Raw genomic sequence first — 26205 nt, 5'->3', positions numbered from 1 at the left:
TTCAAAAGCTATGACAGGAACATTGACAGCCAGTGGTTTACTTGATAACAAACCAAGCCTTCAGCTCATGGAAATCAGTTTTGCTCCACTGGTTTCAGTTAACTATTTTTTTTTCTATGTCCACATGAGAAAATACTTTAACTATGCTCATTTATCAATTAATAGCTCAGTAATGAAGATGCCATCACCTCCAGAGTCAACATAAGAGACAGGGCTATTCCCTCTCCATCCAATCTGGCATTTAATACAATCTTAACTAGATTTGCAGTGCCTTAAGCACTTGTGAATGTATAATGAACTTTCAGATCCATGCATGAGAGCCAAGCTGTGGTTCAGAAGGAATTCAGGGGCATTAAGCTGAGGGCTTGCTCCACATGCCTTGCTGGCATAACTGGAGAATGTTAACTTCTTTCCCAAAGGACTGAGAGGAACAGCCCTGTCATGGGGGCATCCTTCACCTCTGAGCGTGCCTCTGTCTGCACAGCTTTCAGCAGCCCTTCCTTTTCTAACATCCTTCTTCGTTCCCAGTCAAGGAGAGAAAAGGAAAGCTAAAAGGAAAAGAGCTGCAGAGGTCAATGCTGCTCTTTGCTATCCCTTGCAAATCCAAACAACTCTGTGATCTTCAGCAAAAAATTAAGCTGGATTTAGCTAGCTGGGGAGAGCCTTGACTTCTGAATTCTTGTCAGCAGCCCATTCCTCATGCAAATGAGCAGGATCTCACTGCATCACTGATGTTTAGTGAAGAAGCTGTTCTATGAAGTTCCCTGCTTTTGCCAGAGGCTGCAAGGATTGTGAATGGCTCAGTGGAGAATTGCTTGAGGGGCATTGCTTGAGGTGGGAGTGTTGCAGCTGGAGACTCCCCAGTGAAGGCATATAATGAGAGGATTTCCTAGCATCAGTCTCAGTCTTCCTGCACTCATCTTGGAAACTCTTAACTCATTTGATTTTGGGACTGCTTAACAATCCATGAGTTTGAAAAGAAAAAGGTTGACATTAATATCAAGTTATCTGTTCAGGACCATGAAGCAGTAATTCAATTAATCCAGAGTGTGCAGAGTTACATCAGACCTAATTCTAGCTTAAAAGAGGCTTATTTGGCTCACTCACAAAAGCAAACATAAATTTTTGGTGTCTGAGAATGGGTTCTGTAATGCAGAACTGAACTAAAAAAATTTCACGAGTATCCATTATTAATCAACAACATTAACTCCTTAGCAGGTAGCAAGGCTACGTGTCCCCAGAGATACTGTCTCTTGTGTTGCCCAACCCCTATTAAAAAAAACAGTGGGTATCACCACAGTAGTCAATTTTGCCTTTAGCTATGTGAACAGAGTACTTCCTTTCACAAAACCTTCACAGAATGTCTCTCATATAATGAGAAATGGTATATAGTGGGAAAAAACCTACTTTGTCACTTTTGTAGCTTTGCAAATAATGCTTCTCAGGACTTGGAAAAAAATAAATTGACAGGGATGAAAACTCTCAATCTCATTTATGGGTAAATCGCTTTGTCTAGTCACTTCCATTATTTCAAAAATTACAGAAATGAGCATAATAAGTACTCATAATAATAACGTTCATAAGAAATGAACACTGAAAGTTTCCTGCTCATGACACAGACAATCTTTACACATGGCATACCTGGTTTTGTTCCTCTTACCATTGTGCAAATGGACACCTTTTGTAGGATCCAGTAATACAATGTGGTCAAATACTTCAGGGGCTTTGTTCACCAGTGGTCATTTTTTAATTACTTACTGATGTAGCCTAATTAGCTAGCTATTTCTTGAGCCTTGACTAAGTTAAGTGACAGAATTTACAGAAACTATACTTACCATTTCCCCTCTCAGAGGGTTAGTAGTAATTTAACTATAATAGTATCTTGCCACTAGTCAGATACTAGAGATACAGAGTCATAGAATCATAGAATCGTTCAGGTTGGAAAAGACCTTAAAGATCATTGAGTCCAACCACAACTTAACCATACCACCCTAACAAACCTCCACTAAATCATGTCCCTGAACACCACATCCAAACAGGCCTCTTCTAAAGAAAGGATACTCACTGTTCATCCATTTGGTCTTCTTCCATTTGGTACTCTCCTCACAAACTGTATGGAAGATCCCAGAGTTTCTGTATGAGCGTTATCTTCCTGAACAGCTTGCCAGGCCCATCACTGATCCAATAGCATTGCTTTTGCTGGAACACCACAGCTCAGTTTGCCATTGCTGTTCTGTCATGGCCTTAAATTGCACCAGGGGAGGTTCAGCTTGGATATTAGGAATAATTTCTTCTTAGAAAAGTGGTGAGGCAGTGGCACAGGCTGCCCAGGGAGGTGGTGGAGTCACTGTCCACGGAGGTGTTCAAGAACCATGTGGATGTGGCACTGAGGGACATGGCCAGTGGTATGGTGTGGATGGGCTGGCAGCTGGACTGGTGATCTTAATGGTATTTTCCAACCTTAATGATTCTGTGACTCTAAGCAGTCTTTACCCACGCAGTTACAGTAACATGCAGCTTCATTTTCAGCTCCACCTGTATTTAATACCACCATCCTGGAGGCCAAAGACTCCATGTGGGAAGAGGCAAGGAGTGCAGTCTTGGATGTTTTGCCTTTTCCCTCAGGCAGACACAGCCACTCTGTCAGACACAATTTTAACTGGTTGTTAACCATGAAACCTCAAGTATTTACCTACTGCTGAGGTGTTTCTTCTTTAAATTACAGCAGCAGGGAAAACAGAGAGATGGGAAGCTCTGCATGGCTTTGCAACAGACTGCTCCAAGACAGGAATGCATGCAGTGCGAAAGAGGTCTGGGGGCTTCAATGGAAATGAGAGCAGCTTTGGAAAGCGCAGATGTTCTTCCTGCCATTACTTGGTATCATCATCAGGAACAAAAAGTCTGTGTTTTGGAATTACCAGACTCACATTTCTTGGTTTTCTGGTGAAAGGGAGGAAAAAAGTGGGTACAGAAATAAAAACTCCAGATCACATCAGGATGCGAACAGCCTTTATAACTAATGGTGCAGCTTGCTATTTAGCTCATGGTTTGTATTGATAACTGTGTGGCTAAAGGGTTTGTTGCTGTTTTAATTAAAAGAAAGACTTTTAATTTAAAGAATGCTGTAGAAGGATGTTTTTCGTTTTATTTTTTTTTCCAGAAAGACACCAAGTCACCACTCAAGAACGGGCTAAGTGCAGCCCTTATTGCAGCACTGCGCGGAGCTCACCTCCTCTCACACACTGAACAGAAGCAGCGGTTTGATCTGTGCCCCCAGTAGCCGGTCCACCCCGATATTTCCGCACCCACATCCGAAGCCGGTAAGAAGGGGCCGCCGGTGCCCACGGGACCGACTGCCGCCCCGCGCTCGCCCACGTTTCCCGTACAGATCCGCCCCACGACGGGCGGGGGCGGGCGCTGCTATGCAAATCGCCGTCCCCAGCACCAATGGGCGGTGAGCTGAGCCGCGGGGCGGGGCGTTCCATCAGGACCAGCACTGGCTTCGACGGCGCGGGCTGCCCGACGGCGATTGCGGCTTCAGGGGCGGTGCGTTTGGTGCTGGAGGTGAGCGCTGCGCGGGGCGGGAGGAGGGTCGGCGTCTTCCGCGCTGCCGAGCTGGGTTCTCGGTGTCGCCGTTGGCTACAAGTGCCGGTGTCTCGCTCAGCGTCGGATCCGTGGAGTGTGAGGAGCATGCTGCAGTTTGGTTTTGCCTGAGAGTAAAGGAAACGGCCCCGTGTGAGTCGAGAGGAAAGTGTGAGTTCGGCAGCAGGGAGTGGGCTGGAGGCTCATTTCCATCTGTGACTGTGGTCACCTGTATGGGGCAGAGGGCATCGCTGGGTTTCTGGCACAATCAGAGAAACGAGGGCGTTCTCAAAACCTCCTGGTCAGGTCTCAGCGCTGCAGTCTGCCTCGCCTGTCCTCCTGCCTCGTGGTGCTGCTGGGGGCTGCCGAGCGGGCTGAATGCGCTTGGCTTCGTACGCGAGGGGTAACAGCTTGTGGTGTTCCCGTTTTCCTCGGGCATCCTTGTGGCCAGGTCTGTTAGCGGGGCAGCTCTTTGCTTCCTATTAAACTGACGTTAGTTTCTTGTCCTATGGAGGAGCGTTAGTGTTATGTGTGTCTGAGATAGCAGTGGCAGCCAGTACTGGGGAAGGAAATGACTGGGAGAGTATTGCTGGCCTACAGCGCACAGTGATGCTTCTTGTTCTTCTGCTTCAGGTGATATTTTTGGAACCTTAGATGAGAATGCAATTTGGAGGATGTTGGCTTTCTGTTAATGGTGCTCCTTGCTGTTTTAATGTTGTTCTCTGGGTGTGGTGAGGCTACTGGAAGAGCACAACCTTGTTCAAGAGAGCAGACAAAAGGTTTAACAGCCTAAAGAAAAACAGGGTGACACTCATCCTTACAAAAGGATGCTTTAGATGCTCAGCACTTCTGAAGACCATTTTCTTACCTCATGTTTCTCACTGCCTGCCTTGTATGACCACTGCTCTGAAACTGACGCTGCATGCTGAGCCATAAGGCACATGCATATGGTGTTTTGGCTGAGGTTAAAGCCACAAGTTAACCTCTGTTGTCGTAAATGATCTTTATCCAGAAAATAAGTATGGTAATCTCTCAACACATTAAAATGCCACTGCATGCTGCCCCACAGTCTTGAAGATGTGGGGTGGTGCAGGCTTAGGCTCTGTATCTGACACCTTGTGTTGTACTGTGTATGCAGTTTTTGGAGAGGGAAGCAAGAGAGCCTTCTGTGAGGAAAGACACGATGCTAACATAACTAACCTAGATCTGCTTCAAAGGAGAGGTGCTTGGTGATAATAGAAAGGGAAGAGACTTTCTGGGTGGCAAGAACCACCAGGTGGCTGCAAGGGAGCTGGCAGACCGTGGACAGATAGAGTCATGGAGAGATTTAAAGGCACGGCCCAATCCATTCTGGAATGGCAGAGTGGTGCCCCCAAAGCAGGCCTGCAGGGTATTCCTGTAGCCTGGTGGTGACCTTTGAGAAAGAGGGCTCCCTGGTGTTCCTGTGGAGAACTGATCCCATTTTATTCTATCACAGCTTGTTCAGTGTAGCTCACATGTAAGTCAAATGGATGACATTGGAAATAAACAAATAACCATTTCTTTTTATGAACTCCTTTTGTGCATTAGAGTGTGGTGGCTTTATGCCCCATCCCTTGAGGCACTGAAGGCCCCAGGGCCTGGTAGATGGCAGCCCTGCCTTTGGCTAAGGATTGGATGTGAATGGGTTTTAATGTCCTTTCCAACCCAAGCCATTCTGTGATTTCTCACTGATCTGCAAAGAACAAACTTGTGTCCCTCTCCTCTTCCTTCAAGCTCCTGCTTTCTAAACCATTTGGAGACACTGTTCAGTATCCTAGACTTTCCTAGCTTGGTAATAGGTGCTGGATGCAATATTCCAACCAAGGCCTTACTGATACCAAGTAGGGTACAATTGGTGCTTCCCATGCCACCTCTCATATAAGTGATGTGTGGGATTTTTTGTTTTGTTTTGTTTGCAGTGGCTTTATAATGTGAACTTGCATTTTAGCTTGTAATCTACTATAACCCCATTGATGCTTTCCTGCTTTTAACCCAGGTATGCCCTATTCTCTATCTGTGCAAATAATTTGTTCTAGAAGTGTCATACTCTGAATTTCTTTTTATTTTTGGCAGCACTTGCTGTGACTTGCCAGGCTCATCCTACATTCTAATTCTTTGTCCTCACCTCAGCCATCAAATGCTTGCCTCTGCCCCCTCCAAGTTCAGTATTGTCTGGGGGCTGTGAAGGCTCGCATCTGGCTCCATTGTCCAAGTTGCTGATTGAAATTATGGGTAACTTCCTAGACTGATGGAAGGCCATCATAATGTTGGCATATTTGAAAACAGTTATGACAGAAGGTGACTACCAAACGTGAAGGTGCTTGACCAAATACAGCCTCCCTTATATTTCAGCTGGCCTATCAAAGCCTTTGATTCCTCGCTCATCCTTGCAGTGCAGAGGTGACAAGACACAGTGCAGAAATCTGAGAGATAACGCTAATTTAACCTGATAAATTTACCTCAGCCCCACATGCCGGTTGACGCAGCCTTGCAGAGGAAGCCATTTCTGGGGGCACAGCTCCAGGCCTGACCATGCCCATGCTCTGTGGCCATGCCACGCTGCTGGCAGGAGGGCTGCTGGGAAGCCAGCAGTGTGGTTCAGCTTCTGCCTTTTTTGCTCTGCTGTTTTGATATCTTCTGCTGGTTGTGTCACCATCCTGCTATCTCATCTAGCCTTCTGCACACAGTGCTCAGCGCATCTCATTTAGACCCTGTTTCTGTAGTTAATCATGGTATCACAGGACCTGACTTTGTGAGGCTAATCATGTGTGCAGCAGCTTTTCTATCTGCTGAGCAGTAAACAGGGAAGCAAATCTAACCGATGTGGTGTAAGATTATTCTTGATTAACTTGTATCAACAAAAGCTGGGGAAAGATTCCCCAAGTAGTGGTGGCACTGTTCCCCCAGTTACATCCGTACCTTGTCTCAGTGTCCCTGGTACTTTGAAGAGGCCTGTGAACACCTATAGGCGCCCGAAGTGCTGTACTGCTGGCCAGCATGTCCTGGGGCTGAGACTTTGCCTGTGCGTGTGTGTGTGAGGGTTGCTTCCTGGCTGAACCTCTTTGGTCCAGTTTGAAGTGTATAGGTTTTGCAGGAGGACCCAGAACTCAGCCTTCTGTACTGGCCCCTGTGAGCAAACACCAATAAGACACCTCATATTAAAACATAAAGGGATTTTTTTTTCTTTAAGTTGAATACTTGGTATCAGATTGTTAAAACTGTAAGCTCTAAATGTATGTATACTCAAAAAAGAAAAAAAAAATCTGTTGTGCTAATTTACAAATACCTGTAGAACACTTTGCTTCTGACTGATGATCACATGCAACCTCGTATTTCCACGCAGATGCCAGCCTAATGTCTTAATTGTGCTTAAATACCATCTGGTAGTAGCAGTGGTAGTTACGTGCAGCCTGTACCCAGTTGTTTTGCTAGGCAGACCTGTGTCAGGTTTGCTGAGGTGATTCACCAGAGCAGGATCCACCTGCAGCACACAGTGATGGCATCACAGATTTCCATGTGCCGTGACTCATCATGCTGTTCAGCTGCAGTAATTGCCAGAAATGCATGGATGGCCATCTCACTGTTTATGTTTCTGTATGACTATTTGCAAAGCCTGGGGAGGCATAGCCTATACTCCCTTGTCCCCCATCCTATTTTAACTGAAGACTTGAGATTTGCCTGTCACAGGAAGACAGAACATGCTGCAGTAGTTAGCCTATAATATACCACATGAGAAGGACTTAAAGGAGAGCAATGGTGGGATTTTTTTTTCTCTGTGATAAAATACATTCTCAAGCACAAGCAGCTCCTTGTAGTGGCACTCCCCTTTCAGAAAGCTGGGCATGTTCACAGCTCACAGGCTGTAAGGGTTCTAGCAGTTGTACCTAGTTTCAGAGCCTGAGGCTGATAATCATAGGGTTTCTAGAGTCCTTAGGGGGGGAAAAAGAGGTTAAATTTGGGGTGTATTTTAAACTTCTCTGTTTTCGTTCCTTTCATATATGATGACTGTTAGAGGGAGTTAGCAATTAGACTTAGACAACACATTAGAGTTCAAATAATGCGTGTGAAGACTAACATTTTTTAATGAGCCATGTCATGAAGATGGAGAAACCTTTTTGTCTATAGTGCTGGTGTAGCCCCCCCCTTACAACCAGGCAAAACCAAAGCTGGTTATAATTGTGTAGTAGCAGTGCTTGTGAGAAAAGTGCCCAGAGAAGATGCTGAGAATCCATCTTACTGTCTGTGCAGGACAGAAGACTTGTCAGTAGTGATCCACAGCTCCCTAGCAGAAGTGTAGACTGTCCAATAAATAGTAACAGCAGGTATACACTCAACAGGCTGTTCTCTCTGATGCCAGGATGATGTTTAATTACCATGTAAACTGTAGTAGCAAGGTAAAACTTCAGATTTTTTTTTTTTTTTTGCCAGCTTCTTCATAAAAATCTGAAAAATGGTATGCATGTTATGTGTGTGGCAACTTCCCATGTTGGTGTCTGGGAGAACCTGATAACCAGCCTGTAGGAAATGCTAAAATAGTTAATTCTGCTGAATACATCTGGGAAGTAGGAGACATGTTCTAGATCTCTGGATTTATAATATGCTCTGGTGCAAAAACTGAGTATTGCTTTGTGCTGAATACCGTAGAAGAAATCTAGGTAAATCAAAGAAGCTCAAAAGCTATCAGCAGTTAAGCAGTTATGCCTTATTACTTTGAGTTAGAGGAAACAACCTATTTGAATGTTATTTTTTTTTTTCACACTATGCCTTTCTTACTAGCCTTTGTGGTATGAAAGAAAGCAAGGGAGACATGGAGATTAAGATAACTGCATAGTCTACGGAGAAGGAGTTCTCCCTGAATATACCAGTTTGTAATAAACAACTTCATGTGATGTAAACAGAAGTCAACACTACATGTATGATCTGAAACAAACCTGCCCTGAGACACCTGCAGTGTCGTGCATCTCACTAATGTGACTGGAAATAGGAAGGGAGTATTCTGCTGTGAACGAGTGTTGACTACAATACAAAGTAGTTGTGTCTAATATTCTCTGGGTAAATTTTCAATTTTGTGATGGATTTCTGTATTTTTTTATGGCCTGTGTTCTGTGTTAGTTTCAATCCTGAACACATTTGGTGTATTTTAAAACATTACCAAATATAAGAAACTCCAGAGAAAATGATAACTTCCTCTCAGTGAGGCTACAAAAAAATTTCAACATGCTGACCTCTATTGTGTTTGTTAATAGTGGAGCAGAATATATGTATGTGATCTTAAACAGCTCCAGAAGGTGCAGTGTCCTCATTGCTAGATGATGATTTTTTGGTCTTTCTTCAAGCTTTCACAGACGAGGAGCAAGAAAAAGAGAAGCCATTCCACCAGTCACCAGTGATGGAGATGATTTAGATGTCAGGGAATTTAGTCTTGAAATATGTTTTGCATTATGCTCTGATTCAATTTGAAGTTTTTTTTTTTGTTTTTTTTTCTTTTTTAATAGAGGAAATCCTATTGCAAACAATAGTCTGTTGTCTGAGTTACTATTGTCTAACCTGTTACTTGAGAATAGATACCAGAAAAAATGACTGAATCTGCCCTAAAACAGAAATATAATTGTTAAATCTGACACTCTAACTCTGAAAAGAAAGACTTTGGGTTTTTATTGTTGGTTTTTTTTTTTTTTTTTTTTTTTTTTTTTTTACTATAAATTATTCAGTTTTGTGTAGCACATTATTTGCCTCACAATTGAGTATTTTAGATGCCAACAGTCCGTATGAGTTTCTGTCAATACTGTATGGTCCATAAAAAGCATGGAAAGTCACTGGAATGTGCTGATACACAGCAGGCTAGTAAGTAATTATGCCTAGGAGTAGATTGTTTTCCAGTTGTTCACCACTTGTTTCTTGTGTCATGTCTGTGGTGTGTCATACAAGCAATAGCACGTGGCATTCAGGAGTAGGATACCGGGCCAGTTGAGCCATAGGCACTCATACTGAAGCAGCTAGTGACTTTTACCTTCCAACCAGTGAAGAACTGCAGATAGAAATGGTTTTAAATGGCTTGTTTTGAAGTAGCTGTTGTTCCTCAAATAGGCCACTTGAATTGAAGTAGGACTTTCATCTTTTAAGGTCTTATTCAAGGATGAAACAATTTCTGACTAGACTTTTGTTAACCTACAAACTGCTTCTAGCTAGCAGCTGCCTTCTGGGAATGATGTAAAAAGAAAAAATGCACACTGGCTTCCTTCCTAGCTGCTTGTGATGCAAATGTGGATGCTGTGTTGAACCTTCTGGTTTATTTCACTGCTTGTCACCAAGCCCAGTGATGTGGATATACAAATGTTAATGCTGAGACAAATAAAGGTGTGCAACTTGTTTGCTTTTATATATTTCTTTCCATCCTTTCTTATTTCTATTTAGAAGCAAAACATTAGCACAGTAGTGGAAATACATGCTTGTAGTGCTGCTGTGCATTACTTGCTCTTACAGCCAGCATTTGTTACTACAAATAGCTTATTTTATTAGGCATTTTATTTTACCAGTAATTCAGGACTTCTTGTCTGTACATGGGGCTTTTGGGAAGCAGGTTTTGTGCAGCTTTTAACTTTCAGAGTGGATTTCCTTTTCTGTCTGAAATCCCATGTCATGAACTCTTATTGCGACAGAATAGCTTGCAAATTTCTCATGCATCATGGGAAAGTTAGTCATAGTGATTAACACCAAGAAGCAGTGTGCTAACATGAAGAGGTGAATGCTAAACACATCCCCCCTGACTGTGCTTGGTGGGTATTTGGCTTCAAAGCAGTAAACTTTGCAGTCATTACCTAGCCTGTATTTCCTGTGTGCGTGTGTTTGGGTGTATACACCACGATGAGTTGCAAAAGGAACTTAATTTTTACAAGGACAGATTTATCTACCCCAAAAATGCGAACAGGAAGGTACATGTTGCACTTTGAGAACACGGACAGTATTTTGAAATAAAATCAAACCAGCAGCTTATCTATTAAAACAGTATTTGTAGAATGAAGTTATTTATATACTTGGGGCAGTTATTCCGAGGTGCAGAGTAGCTGGTTCTCAATACAATAATGTGTTAAACATATCTTAAATAAACTTGTGCAAGTAGCGTAGTATTTATACCTCATTCAAATTATCAGACTTCAGACCTGAGCCTGTGTAATACAACAAAATTACACTGGAGAGAAATTCTGGAGGTTGTCTAACCCAGCCACGCTCAAACCACACATGGGTAGATCAGGTTGCTGAAGGCCCTGGCTGAGTAAATTCCAAAACTTCTTTGGGAACCCATTCCAATATTTGTGAGTTTATAGGTTTTTTTTTTTGTTTTGTTTTGTTTTGTTTTTTTTTGTGGTATTGCCTGTTTCCTCTATTTTCTGGTTCCCACTTTGTACAACAGCAGGGGCAGCAGTCCACATCACATTTGATAGATGCTGCCAGCAGTAGGATGTCCCCAGAACTTTCTGTTTCTAGGCTGAACAATTCCAGTTCTCCTGGACTCTCCTCACACAGCAGGGACCCAACACCACAAACCAAGTTGGTGGCCTCTGTGGGGCTCGCTCCATGGTGTTCATATCTCTTGCAATGCCACAGATTGAGCACTCCAGATACAGACTCTCAGGTGTCAGATGGGAGGGATCATTCCCCTCGACCTTTTCTGCTGTTCCTGTCAACGATGTTGCTGGTGTCATGTGCCACAAGGGTTCAGAGCTGATTTATGTTCAAGTTGGTGTCCACCAGAACCCCAAAGTTCTCTTTGCAAAGATGCTTTCCAGCCAGAGAGGCTCAGTTTCTCCTGCTGCATGGGGCTCTATATAAAAGAAGAGATTGCTGAGGCTATCCCTAACAAATTGTACTATATATCACATGTTAACATATGTCTATTTTAATTACAAACAGTGCTACCAACATGTAAGTAAGTGTAACTACACTGTCCTGAGTAACAGCAGCAACTGATAAAGGAGGTCAACTTCTCTAAATACTGGTCAGTTAAGTTCCCATTTTTCAAATGGCTGGTTCCCTCTGCTTTCCCATTGTTGTTTGTTTGTTTCAGCTCTTTTTTGTCAATTCTGTCACTGATTCTATCAAAGGAATACTTGGAAGTTATTAGCCTCTCCTGGGAAGATCTCTTCCCCTTTGTTTGAAATGGGGGAAAAACTTCTGTAATGCCATTGTATTTGAGTTTGCTGTTTTTCTTATGAGAATCTCCTAAAATTTCACTGAACTGTGGATCTGTCAAAATAGCAGTTTGCAGATGTTCCAGATGGGTTCACTGTTTTGTCAGAAGACTGAAGCTTATACAGTTGGTTTTTGGGCTATGAGGACATTGCTGGCTTATGTGCAGCTTGCCATCCACCAGTACCCCAAGTCCTTAAGGATGACTGTGTTCCATCCTTACATCCCCCAACATTTGGATTTGTTGAACCTCATGAGGTTCACCTGAGCCCACTGCTGAAGCCTGTCTAGGTTTCTTTGAATGGCATCACATTCCTCAACCACGTCAACCGCACCACACAGGTTGACATTAATCACAATCTTGCTGAGAGAGCACTTGATCCCACTGTCAGTATCATTGATGAAGATGTTAAGGAGTGTCAGTACCAGTACTGACCTGAGGGACGCCATTCATCACTGATCTCCATTGGACATCAAGTCATTGAATGCCACTCTGGGTACAGTAGTGGGGGAATGTGTCAAAAGCCTTACAGAACTCCTGATAGAGATATCAGTGGCCCTTTGCTTGTCCACTGACGCAGTTACACCTTCACAAAAAGTGACAAGGTTGATCTGGCAGGACCTGCCCTTGATGAAGCCATGCTGGTTATTGTATGTTGCCTCCCTCTCTACTATATGCCTTAGTATAGCTTCCAGGAGGATCTGCTCCATGATCTTCCCTTGTACCAAGGTAAGGCTGACAGGTCAGTAGTTCCCTGAGTCGTCCTTTCTACCCTTCTTAAAAATGGGTGCTGTATTAATCAAGCAAATTTCATTTGCATGAAGTAGAAGAAATGATGTACCCAGCCATGGCATCTGTAGAACTGTGACTTTAAAGAGTAATGCTAACATTATTTACCTCTGGTGATTAAACGTACCGTCATGTTTTTCCAGAAGGTATAGTTGCTTCATTTACCATATTTTGACATGTACCATTGCAATGGCCTTTCTAAATTCCATCTCTGCTTGTATTGGATAAGGCATGCTCCGCCTCCTGCCCGAAGCAGCAGTGTTAAAAAATCAGGAGTTCAAGGAGATATGACCTTAAAGCCTTATATTGTCACTTAGCTGTGACAGGGTGACAGGTGACCTGAGTGAGTTACATAACCCTGCTGACATCAGCTTCCTTATCTGTGAAATGGGGAAGATAATACCTGTCAAGCTCAGGAATCTTTGGAGCAAAACTGTTCTAAAGGGAATATAACAACTCAGAATGATCAGTTTGATTGACTGCCCCTGGAGGTGTTCAAGACCAGGTTGGTTGGGGCACTGGGCAACCTGGTATAGTACCAGATTTAGAGGTTGGTGGCCCTACCTGTGGAACTTGATGATCCTTGGGGTCCTTCCAATCCAAGCTGTTCTGTGATTACTGTTTTTCCAGTCAGCAAGGACTTCATTTGACCACCATGACTAGTCAGATATCACAGAGTGGCTTGGTGATTAATTCAGCCAATTCCTTCAGGACTCTAGTGTGCATTTTATTGGGACCCATAGATTTACAGATGTTCATGTTCCTCAGGCAGCCACAGACCTGATCTTCACTTTACAGTGGGAGGGGAATTGCTCCCCCAGTCCCCACGTTCTGAACCATCCTCTCCAAGGGTTGTGTGTAGAGCCACTGCTAGTGAAGACTGAGGCAAAGAAGTTGTTGAATTACTTGGCCTTTTCCTTGCCTGTAGTTACTCACTACGGACTCTGGGACTTTCATTTTCTGGTTGCTGTATCTATAGAAGCCTTTCTTATCCTTCTTTGCACCCCTTGCCAAGATCAGTTCCAACCTTCCTGACTCCAACCCTACACAGCTTAGCAGCATCCCTATACTTCTCACAGGTTACCTGTCCCTGCTTCTACTGCCTATGTATTTTCTTCTTGCTCTCCATATTGACCAGCAGTCCTGGTTCAGCCACGCTTGTCTCTTGCCTTTCTTTTGTGACTTCGTACTTTTGGGGCATGGAGAGCTCTTGTGCTCTAGGGAAAGCTTCTTTAAAGGTCTGCTAGCTCTGTTCAGCTCCCTTGTCCTTGAAGACAGATTCCCTGGGGATTTTGTTGACTAAATTCCCTGAAGGGCTGGAATGTAGGCTTTTAGAGCAAAGCAATAAGAAAGTAGGAATCCAGGCTGAAGATTGTCTACAAAATATTAATTTGATCCTTTTGTTCATATTTAGAATTGGATTCTACTGGATTACGGAGATCGTAGGAGATGCTGCATGTGTCTTTGGAGATGAACTCGTGAGTGGCCTAGACCCATGTGTTTGTTCGCCAGTGTCCAGCTTGTTACTTTGGGATCTTACGTGGTGAAGTGCTTGAAACCAGCTGCAGTGGTTGAAGTCAGGCACTGACTTCCAAATCTACAAGGTATGGAGCAGTGTGCTTCAAGTGTCTTAAGTTGGCATTGTAACTCATCAAGAATGATACTGTTGTCCATAATCACTCTGCTGAAATCTATGTCTGTGGACTGGGCTGTTAGAATTGCCCTTCCCCAAAGGATTCTGAAGAATGTATAGAGCATTCTGGGGGTATCACAGGAAAAAAACCTGAAGAAATGAGCTGTAGTAACACAGTAAATGAGATATCTGACCGTGAGTTGAATTATGAGTGTTCAATTTTAGGTTGTAGAACATTTTTTTTCAGCACATATAGATTGTAGACAGACATGGTGGAAGTAGTAGGATGTAGGCCAGTGTTTAATGCCACAATCATTCTGTGTATAGACAATGTTACAGTGCAATCTGAGGCTATACTTGGGAGGTCTTTGCTCTTATTTTGGTGCTTTCTAACTTTTCATGTACTTTGTATTAAATGAACAAACAAAAAGACCAGTACTTTTACAGAGATGCTGCAGAGTTCATATCAATGTAAATTTATTACAGCATTAGTAATCATCATGCTATGAATATACTGTGTTTCTACTTCTCCATTTGTTCTTATTTTTGTTTTATCTAATGCTTTAAAATAGTGGTAAATAAGAAAGACAAATTGCAAAGTGCATCCTCGAGGGTAGAGGAAGGAAAAGTTATTTGCAAGTTATTGTGCAAGTGTTCTTATTCAGTGTAGTTCTCTGTTTAAATGTAAACTTTCCTCAGTCTTAGAACTCTTGCTTAAGTTTTGAACAAACAAAAACCAGTTATTATTCATACCAAACTCATGTTTTGTGTGCATACTTGAGAGCATCTCTGGATTAAAATGATAGGTAGATGCCTATGTTCCTCAAAGCCTGGAAGAACACAGTGTAGTGGCTAATAGATTGAGCTATTCTTATTTTTCCAGAGAAGCTCACCAACCTTATTAAGCATGTGCATACACACACACAAAAGTAATTATTGTTGAGCCACTTGTCAGACTGCTTGCTGTGAGGATTTCTTTAGGAAGTCCACTGAAATTTACTTTTCCTCAAGTCAAAGAGCCATTCCTTCCAGCACAGGGGTGATGTAAGCCTGCACACACATGACACACAGAAGTGAGATGCCATCTGCATAAAATAGATCATCACTTTGAGGTTTGGAAAATAAAAATTATTGTTTCCAAATGCAGATGTTAAACACAAAATGAATAAATCGCTGAGCACAGCACATGCCAGTTAAAGGGTGGAAGCTAAAAGTGGGAGGATTTTAAACTCTGGGGCAGCCACTAACAGTCAGGAATGCAGTCAGACTAGCAATGTGACTACTTTTCAGTCCCACATCTACATTTCAGGTGAAAAACTCAGAAACAGTTGGTTACTAGAAGAGATTGTAAGATGGCTCTTCTTTCTCTTTCCACCATGCTGTCTAGATTCCAATAACCATTTCCACAATAACCATTTCCAAATAACAGCAGTTATTGTAGCTACGGTTCCTGTAGGAAATCTTGGCCGTACACTTTTCAAGTCAAGTAAACCAGACATTAAAGCTGCCCTATGTGACTTTGTTTTCCTTGTAGGTGGGGATTTTTTCATCTCAGTGCTGTGGCATGAGGTGTAGGTCTTGATTTTGTTATTGCTGTGGGAGGTGGTGGAAAACCTTTGATATCTGAAAGCTTTCCCTGTGTAATTTAATTGCACATATGTGGGTTCTGGTTTAAATTCAAACAGTTGTTACAAATGTAGATTCCTGACTGAAAGCTCGCTTTTTCACTGTATTCCTAGACTTTTTTGTTTGTTCATTTTATGTTGCTTGGAACAGAATTAGTTTAGGTTGACAAACCTTTTTTGTACCAGTGTAAACAAGATTATAATCAGGATGCTTCTCGAGATCAGCATATAGTCTCACTGAGCTGAAGAGGCTGTGTCTGTGGTGGAATCTTCCTTCTCCTCCCCAACACCTTTAACATATCCAACAATCCCATGAAATTGGCTATCAAAATGGAAGTCTTAATTCACAATGGAGTCAGGCCTGTTATCCTGAGTATGTTCACATGGGACTTTAATTTTAGAGTAACTGATAAACCTACAAAGGGATGTGTCCAGAACAGATACCATGTTTGTAAATGCTTGTGAAAGTGCTCTAATTCCTGGAAAAACAAAGATGATTCTTTTAGACACAGAGATTTGGCGATGTCGTGCTTGTTATTACTTCTTAATTTGGTTCTCTTTCTTATTAACTTAAATGATGTCATGGGAGATACGGTTTTTTGATGGGAAATTTTCAGCTTCCTGCTTGCTGCAATATTTAGTACAGGGTTCTCACTGAAGCTTTCAGTCTTACTTTCTGCAAAGATTTTAGCTCTAGAATTTCAAGTGAATAACATACTTAGAGGAGACTTATGTCTTGTTACCACTTAACTAGTGCTTTAGTGAAATTTATAGTTAAGTAAGTCTGAGGCAAAAAGAACAGATTCTGACCTGTAACAATATTGTTACTTTATTCTTTCTGTAAGATGCTTCCATTACACTAAAACAAATGAGGCTTGAGTTGGTTGATTTTACTTAGAAAATGGAGCTGTTGCTGGGTTTTGGTTTTTTGTTTTTTTTAATGCCTGGTGCAATATGATTAATAATAGCATCTGAAGACCCTAAACTTGCTTTTTTCTTCCTTTTTTTTTTTTTCCTTAAAAAATAATTTAAAAAAGAATATATGTATGTATATATGTGTATTCTTGCTTCTTTTCACATTGCTCCTCAAAGCTTTTCTTTCCCAACAATATTGCTTAAAGCTGTATGCTTTTCTGCTCTCCTTCCATGAAAAGCAAGTTTAGAACAATAGAGGATCTGCAATATGTTGGTTTATCTTTAATGTATCATTAGTTATGAACTTGTAAAGCAATACTTCACTTACTGTGATTTTTTTTTTCCTACTTTTCCTCTGTTTTACAGGCAGGATGAAAGACCGGCTAAATGAGATGCGTGAACTTGCCAGGTTGCACAACCAAGAGTTTTCTTATAGTGAGGATGATGAAAATTCACCCCGTGACGTTCTCCTTTATGAGACTGATTATGCCTTGGAAAATCTTCATAAGGACATAGAGAACATCCGGACTGAAAATAACCTCCTAAAAGAGGATGTCAAGCGACTAAAAAAGCAAAACAGCCGCTTCCTTACTTCCATGCGCCGTCTTAGTAGCATTAAACGAGATACTAATGGTATTGCCAGAGACATCAAGGCCCGTGGAGAAAGCATCCACAGGAAACTCCAAATAATGAGAGATTTCTGCGAAGATGCAATAACAAAATATGGAGTTATGTCTGTGATTGCCAGGGTAGCAAAGAACCATTATGTTGACCTCATGCACGCCTTTCAGGAAGCTATGTTTGAATACAATGCAACAGAGATGAACCAACGGGAGAACTGCAAGATCCGAATTCAGCGTCAGCTAGAAATCATGGGCAAAGATGTTTCTAGCAACCAGATTGAGGAGATGATTGAGCAAGGCAGGTGGGATGTATTCTCTGAGAATCTCTTGTCGGATGTGAAGGGAGCTCGCTCAGCCCTGAATGAGTTAGAGACACGTCACAAGGAGCTGGTGAAATTAGAAGGTCGTATTAAGGAGGTTCATGAGCTCTTTCTGCAGGTAGCCCTGCTAGTGGAAGAACAGGCAGACACCTTTGACGTCATTGAGATAAATGTGCAAAATGTCGAGGACTATGTAGGAGAATCCAAAGAGCAAATAAAGAAAGCATTGGAATACAGAAGAAAACACCCTCTCATGACAATCCTCTGCTGCTGCTTTTCATTTTGCAGAAGGTGACTATTCTACTGAAGCCAACATGGACCGACATGGAATGTTTTCAAAATCATATTATTTTATATAAAGATATTATTTTCAATGATTTTTCCTTAATGACAACCCCTACAAGTGTGGGAGCTGTTGCGCAGTTTTTGTTTGGTAATGTGTTCCTAAATGTGCTGAAAAATCATTCTATTTATGGCCTAATAGAAGTGTTGATAAAACTATTTTCAACTACTCTCTTACTGTAACTGGAGGTGCAAGTACTCAGAAAATCTCTGTGCAATGATACTTGTTCCAGTCAAGAAAGAGGAATGAAGGATAGGCTAAAAGCCTAGGGAAAAGAACAAATTTCAGAAAGTTCTTTTGTTGTTTAAGAGTCAAAGTGGTCTGCAGGCAGCGCATGCTTAATGCCTGCGGTGACAGAATACAACACAAATCAGGAGGTTGGAATTCTAACTAGTTTGGAGCCTGCTTGATGCAAATACTTGAAGAGATTTTTTGCTCTGCTTGTGCAACAAAATACTGAGCCTGTTACCAAGAGCAGGATGCAAAACTAGTTTCTGTTTCAACTTTATTTCCATCTGTTACTGGTTTTAACAGAAGTAAGCTGTACCTTAAAGCATAATAGGCATGTTTTGCTGTTTGTGTTCAGGTGATTGTTTTTCTCCATTTCAGTACCCACAACTGCAATATGGAGGCATCGCACCGACTCTTTTAAATTGAAATACTGAAAATGTTGATTTAAAAACTGCCATGCTTTTAGGTTTCAAATACATGATTCTGCCAGTTGACAGACTGCAAAAGAGATGTGTGCAGTGGCCCTCTGTAGAAGCATGCATAAGAAGACAACAGCTGGGAGGCAAAGAAAGCATTTTAGTCTCCTGTGCTGGTACATGCACACAAGAGTCTTAGTGGAAGGATTACCCTATCAACACACTTTTAATGAGCATTGATTTTAATTTGGAAATTTTATATATATTTTTAATAGCATGAAGAATTACATTTATTGACATTCAGTTTTACTGGTTCACAAAAGTTAAGGCTTTTCTCTCATCATTAGAAAATCTCCTCTGGGGAAAGAAAAATTCAGATGTATTCTTCAGTGCACGTGAAGAATAAACATTTTTATGTCATTTCAGTACCCTTTTCAAGCTTAAAAATAATCTTTCCTTTTGTGTAAGAGGAGTCTGCCCGTAGTTGGTTTTGACACATGAGGAGGGAATAGAACACTGCAGCCCTGGAAACCACTGAGCATTGTCAGTGAAAGATATATTCACAAGGTCTGGGGAGTGATTATAGCTCCTACTACTGGAAGTTTTCCAACTCTGATATTTTCTAGGTGGCTTCCTGTTACACTGTGATTTATTGGTATCCTTTGAATTAATGCAGGACATTTTTTCAGAAGTTAGTGACTTTTTTTAAAATTCTTGTCATATTTATAGCTATTTTAACAAATATATTTAAACATTTCAAGTTTTTTGTATTTAGATTTTTGCCTAAATGTGCATAGCCATCTTCCCTTGCCAATCACAATGAATTTTTTTCCTTCTGAACTTTTGCACACTAATTTTATATGTTTTTAAAAAAATACCCTCACATTTCGTACTATTTATATTGATATATAACAAAACAACGAAAGAAATTCAGCTTCCAAGCTTTTATATCCTTGTGGGAAATGCTCCTTTGCCAGATAGACTTTTTACACAAATAGAAGCTAAATAGATAACAATTTTCAGGAACGGAAAATCTCTTTAGCTAAAGCACCTGTCTGTGGTAACATGGAAGCATGAAGAGCACTGGTCTTCTAGACTAGAAGATATTTTGATATTCAGGGATGTCTTGACGATATCAGTATTACATTTGCCTGAGACTCTCTCAAACAACCCAATATTCAGGCTTGAAGTGGGAGAAGAAAGAGTGGAGGTTGAGCTGGCACCGTTGATTTACTGCTTTGGTGCTACTCAAGAAGACAAAAGTCATTTGCTCCACAGGTATTGACATTCAAGTCAGTGGAACTGTGTTTGTAGAGAAATATCCTAAAGAACCAACAGTCAGAATATGGATGTAAATCAGTGGGAATTAAAATACGTATGGAATTAAAATACGTATTTCATTTTATCCACATATTCTTAGCACTTAACAATGCTTTTGATAAAAATATGTACCTGCTTTTGATTTAAAAAAAAAAAAAAGTACCTATGGTTTCTTTTTTGCACATGTGTATGTTCACAAAAGCAATAAAATACTTAATAAGAAAAACTGAAAATGTGGAGTGTTGTGTGTTGAGTCAACAGATCTGAATAGTTGCTCACGTAGTCAAAGTTTTGTTGAAAAGCTTCTGGACTAAACTGTAAATTAGTGAAAGAAGATTAATGTCTAAAAGAATGTCCTCAGAATATTTCTTGCCACAGTAAATCAAATATATTTTGTATTGAGATAGACTTATCATAATTTTTCCTATAAAAAACATTAAGTATGAGTTTCATACATTCTAAGACAATTCTCTACTGCAAGAAAAAATACAAATTTATTCTGACAGTTCTGAAAGATCTTGATGATTTTGTTATTGGAAATACAAAGCTTATTTTCAAATCTTCAGTCTGATTTGAGGCACAGGGGAAGAGAGCAAAAGCATGAGGAAAAAGGTAATTAGAGTCCTTGACGTGACCTCAGGCTGTTGCTGTGGGGAAGAAACTAAGAGTCACTGGAATCAGCTTGGTACCCATAAAACTATCTCTCAGTTGCATTGTGAATTAGAGGCATTTGAAAAGCTACTTCCAGTAACTAAAGAAATAATTATTTTCCTTTCACACTTGTTCATCGCTTAATACAGCTTAATACAAAAGGTGTTTGTTTGTTTTTTTTCTTTTCTGTTGTTGTGTAAGAACTCCATGAACAGCCAAACAGGCTTCAGAAAAAAAACAGAAACAACACACCACACTGATTACAGTACAGTTGTGAAGAATAATGTCACACAGGATGAGTGGAAGAAGGTGATAAAAGTAAAAGCCTGATACTGTGTTAACATACTGCTAAAAGAAGCTGCAGATGGACGACTTCATGTTTGCTAAGGAGAGCTGCCTTCTCAAAGTCAGCACAACTCTTACGGAGATGCAAGTAGTATAACTTATGGAACTTTTTTTCCTTTCCAAGATGTGAAAAACCCTATAGCTGGGTCTGAGGGGGTTTAGGAAAAAGTGAGATGAACTACTTTAGCTTTTAGGATTGCTGGTAGTTTTCATTTCAGATCTTTCTGAGGAGAAAGGAGGACTGACAGACAGGTTTCCATTGTTCTTTATTAAAATGTGAGAGAGAATTGTATAAAAATGAAAGAAAAAAACATCCCCAATGGCAAAACGTAATATATGGTAAACAACACTGAACTTTTAGCGTATGAGTTTCCATTTCATCTTGTGGCATTTTAATTTTTTAATTTTTTTTTTTTAGTCTTATTTTATTTTGAAACACAAGTTTAATTTTAGAGAAGTTGAGAAGCCTGTTACCCCAGTGGGAAGGCACCTCTCTGGCAAGTGTCTTGGGAGAAACTTCTGGAAGTAAGGGTACAGCACCTACTTTAAGATACAGGTATTATTATTATTTAAGAGGAGAAAACCTGAGGGTGAGCTGAGCATCTGAACTGCTGTTATTGTAATCCAAATCTGTGGAGGCCAGCCTTCATCAAGAATTGTTGAAAGCATGCCCTCAGCTGTGTTTTCTAATTTCTTGAAAACAAAATAAGTTCTCTAGAGTTTTGGGCCATGGCAGATGTTTGAAATAGATCTGAAAAAGAGCTACACATGATTGTGTTTGTATCTACAACAATGCCACATGTGATTAAAGCAGGAAACTGTCTTTTAAGATACTGTACGTGGTGATTACAGTTAATCAGAAGTAATATGATTTTTACATGAAGCCAATATATTTGTTTCTCTCATATGTAAGAATGCACTAACAGGTGCATCTTCTTCCATTTTTATATCATAATACATAGTGTTTTCCGAATAGCTGAGTTGAAGCCTGTAACAGTGGACAGATCCTGTTCTGTCATACCTTATCTTACAGTGCCTACCTTATGAGGGTGTTGTTTTTTTGGGTTTTTTTTTTGCTCCTTGGTCAATACCACGCCAGGACCTGTGTGTCAGGATCACCCTACCATTTATCGAACTGTTGCTTCCTGCAATTTCCTAATGATCAGGATCCTGTAACTTTACTGGGTAACACATTGCCAGTCATAATTTCTGTTGTTGTTAGAAAGCTTTTCTTGGCTCTGATTTAAGAATCTCTTAAGTGAAAGAGGGTATGTTGCAGGCTATTATTTGTTCTCTTTGTAGAAACTTGCCTTCACTAATGCATCCCTCCACTTTTCAGTTACCTCAAACATACCATATGCCTTGACACGAGGTTGAGAAATGACCTTGGCCTGGCCCAGAAGAGGTTACCATTTTCAGTGCAGTCGCTATCTGAAGAGCATCTGATCTGCAAAGTAGAATCTATTCTGACAGAGGATACTTCTGGGTATATTTTAGAGTAATCAGTCACCAAAGCACAGCCTGACACATTAAGAGAATCTGGATCCTCTTCCTCTTGACCAAGGAAGGCATGCGCAAAACCTTCACAGGAAAAACTAACATTTTATTTTGTCTCTGAAATAATTTCACACATGAGCAGGAAAGAAAATAACCTAGACTATGTTTCTTGAAGGCATTTGCTGAGACACGCCACCACTCTGAATGTGGAACACCACTAGCAAGTAACACAGCATGGTAAATGCCAGTCAAGGAGTTGTTCTTTCATCTATGGACATCAGTTCATGAATGATAAAATTAGGGAAAAAGAGGCTGTGTGCTTTACATTAGCTCTCCATGCACGTCACACAGAATCACAGAATGGCCAGGGTTGGAAGGGACCTCAAGGATCACGAATCTCCAACCCCCCTGCCACATGCAAGGCCACCAACCTCCCCATTTAATACTAGACCAGTCTGCCCAGGGCCCCATCCAATCTGGCTCCAGGGACGGGGCATCCACAACCTCCACATCCCATACCCCTTTGGGCTGGCTCAAATGTGACCAGGTTTGGTGGTGTGGCAAGGGGGATGTCAATTTTGCAGAGGAAAAGTAAGCACGGCAAGAGCGGGAGCCCGGGGAAGGATGGATACAGGGAATGTTTCCAAATCTTCTCAGTCTGGAAGAGTGGCAGATCTCAGTCCGGCCACCTGCCCAGCAAGCACCCGATTAGGATAACTACAACGTCGCTATATAGCACCGACTCTTCCCAGGAGCACCTGCCAGCTGGCATTCCAACAGGCAGAGCCGTCTAGGAAAAGAAACCACGGCCGGGGTGGTGCCGCTTGGCTCAGCCCGGCTGCTGGCCGGCTCCGCGCCCCGCCGGTTCCCCCTGCCTGCGCGGCGCCTGGCAGCCGCCCGGCCGCTTTCCCCGTGCCCCGACAGCGGAGCAATGCGACCCGCGCCCGCGTTGGATGCCGACGGCCCTGCGCTCTCCCCTCAGGCGCGGCCCCGCCCCGGCCCCGCGCCTCCAAACCCTCCCGCTTCGCGGCCTCTCCGCTTCCCCCTTCCGCTCGGGCCCCGGCGCCCGCTAAAGGCACGGCGTAGGGGTGAGGCGGCCGCCAGGTCCCGGCTACGCGAGGGGCGCAGGCCCGAGGCGGTGACGGGCTCCACTTGCCCTCCCCCCCCCCCATCCGCCGGGCCTGGCCCGCCTCTCCTGAAGCAGCCGAACGGGGCCGCCCGCGCGCGGCACATTGCTCGCTCTGCGCCCTCCGGCGCTGGCAATGAAGGCGGGGGGGGGAGCGCGGCAGCGGCTGCCTGAGGGTCGGCGGGGTGCGGGACAGGAGGGGAGCGCGGCCTTGTATGTAGGAGCGTCTGCGGGCGGTTCCTGTATGTGCACCAGGATGGCCGAGTGGTTAAGGCGTTGGACTTAAGATCCAATGGACGTATGTCCGCGTGGGTTCGAACCCCACTCCTGGTAAATAACGATTTTTTTTCGGGAGCGCTGCGAATTTGCCAGGGAGGGCGCGGGCCGAGGCGGAAGCGTGTCCCGGCAGCGGGCTGCGAGTAGCGGGGCTGTGCCGGGCACCGGGCGCCGGCCGGGGCCTGCGCGAGTGGTGCTGAGGCCGGCCAGGCTGAACGCTCTGCTGCGGCCGGTTTTTCGTTTTGTTTTGTTTTTGTTTTGTTTTGCTTTAAACTCCGTAACCATCTTAAAGTTGGTCTCACGGCTTATTTTTGTAGAGCCCCCCCGCTGGCTGTAATTGCAGCTGAAAAAATGCTTCTGAGCTTTCAGTCCCAATGTATCACACAGTACAGGGGCTGGCACATTGTCTTTTTTTTTTTTTTTTTTTCTTTTTTTTTTACTATTTACCTATTTAACTGTTTCCGCAATTCTAAATGCCAAACATCCCCTTCTAGAACTGTTCATTGAAAAGCAGAACTGTTGGGTTGTTTTATTCAGTAAACCTTCATTCCTATTACGCATTCAGGAACAAATTAGTAAAAATGGGCCTGTGTTTGAATGCACTTTTTACTTTTAACGTTGTGATGGAAAATGGCTGCCCTTGAAAACCCACATGTTTGCATACAAATGGGGTAATTCTGTCTGTGTGCTTACCTACCGGCCTGCTTGTGCAAACTGCAAATCCTCAGGTAAACGTTGCTGATGCAGCACCGGCTGTGATGAAAAGTCCGACTGTGTCAGCTACAGGATGGGTTAGTGGCCACTATTCAACGTTTAAAGAAAGGGAAATGAAAAGTAAAAGTAATTGCAGGTTTTTTTACAAGACAAACAAACAAACAAACAAACAACAAAACAACACAACAGTCTTCATGTTAAAGAGATACAGAAGACCCAGAGTTCCAGACTGCAAATTCCGCTACAGGCCCAGTCCTTCCTGTAAGAGATTTCTTTTGCAGGGAGCTTTACTTGGTCTTGTGGTGAAGCTGTGTTCCCTGCTTTCTGCCATGACTTGCTGGAGCACATACCAATCTGGGGTTCTTTACCCTTTCCTACTCTCATGAAATAACCTTGAAATCTACTATCCCAATCCCATCCTTCCCAATACCTGTCCCAATCCCATCCTTCACGTTTCCATGTAGAAAAGGATAATCTGCTGCTTTATTGGCCTCTATTTTAAGTGAAGTGACAGAATGGTGCAATGTGAATATGGCTTTCAGCTGTGGAGCTGACTGATTCTCATTTAAGGTTTTTATTTTATCAAGCAACTAGTTTTTTTCTTTATTCTTCATTAGTTGCCTTGTTAAAATTTCATGAATTATTGGTTGCTGCCTTTGTAATTTGACAGTCTTATGTGCTCTGGCCTTTAGTTAAAATGGTACTGCTTTCCATTGGATTCTGTTCTGTGAATAAGTTGCTTTTCTAGAAAGATCATAATCTATAGGATCCTTGCATCATTTTATGAAGAATTTGAATGAAAATTTATAGTAGCTAATGCTAAAAACTGGAATAAGAAAAGAGCAGCTTATGAAGACAGTTGAGTGCTACTCTACAGAATTAGGTATTTGGCCACTGCATATTTGCCGTCAGAAGAGGAATCAGTAGATTAAAACAGATCTTCCACAAGCAATCACTCATTTTAATGTTCCTCATTTCATGGTATGCATCTTGAGAGCCTCCGTCTTGATTTGCAGAAATGTGGAACTTTCATGAGCACAGGTGAAGCCAACGGTCAGCTGTATTTTAAGCATTATCTGAAAAAATGCATATTATGTGTCTCTGAGTGAGCAGTCAAGTTACTGAAGTTATTTGACGCTGATCTTCCTATACCTCATTTTTCCAATGTAATGTAGAGATAGCAGAGATTTACTGTCTACAAAGTGGTTTGCTCTGAAGTATATTCATTTTTTTTTTTTTTGTGAAGAGAGTTCAGACACTTCAGTAATCCAGTTATGTTAGAAAAGCCCATGAATGGAACATCAGTTAATTCAGAAAATAATATGAAATAAATAGGACTAGGAGCCACACTTTGGGCTATAAAAGTCTTGTGAAGTATGGAAGAACTGGTTAACCAGCAAGCCCAATGTGATAAGTGCTGAACAAAGTGTGTTTTTTTATAGGGAAACAGCAAGGCATAATTTAAGTAAAAATTATTTCTCACTTCATAATCGGGAGACCAAATCATTAAGAAGGCAACCTGCTGGGGAAGCAGTCTTTGAGATTGTTTCAGTATAGCTTGTTCCATTTTAAAAATGTTGAGTGGCCATC

The 26205-nt window shown here is 42.0% G+C and overlaps 1 protein-coding gene and 1 non-coding gene across 3 annotated transcripts; both read left to right on the top strand.

The window, feature by feature from the left end:
- The first annotated feature begins 3493 nt into the window (after positions 1 to 3493).
- On the top strand, positions 3494 to 20200 carry STX11 (syntaxin 11). Of its 2 annotated transcripts, none has more exons than XM_048935877.1 (3): positions 3494 to 3564; positions 13995 to 14184; positions 17120 to 20200. In XM_048935877.1, exon 3 carries the CDS (start codon positions 17125 to 17127, stop codon positions 17989 to 17991), a length of 867 nt encoding a protein of 288 aa, XP_048791834.1. In that variant the 5' UTR covers positions 3494 to 3564; positions 13995 to 14184; positions 17120 to 17124; the 3' UTR covers positions 17992 to 20200. The 2 variants fall into 2 exon arrangements, with proteins under 2 accessions (XP_048791834.1, XP_048791836.1); XM_048935879.1 differs by lacking the exon at positions 3494 to 3564 and adding an exon at positions 3618 to 3753.
- A 3675-nt stretch (positions 20201 to 23875) lies between these two features.
- Positions 23876 to 23958, top strand: TRNAL-UAA (transfer RNA leucine (anticodon UAA)). The gene has a single exon. It is a non-coding gene; the product is annotated as a tRNA-Leu (tRNA).
- Positions 23959 to 26205: the final 2247 nt, after the last annotated feature.

Source organism: Lagopus muta, chromosome 2 (genome assembly GCF_023343835.1).
Source record: "Lagopus muta isolate bLagMut1 chromosome 2, bLagMut1 primary, whole genome shotgun sequence".
Lineage (NCBI taxonomy): Eukaryota > Metazoa > Chordata > Aves > Galliformes > Phasianidae > Lagopus > Lagopus muta.
This window is presented reverse-complemented; position numbering and strand designations above follow the sequence as displayed.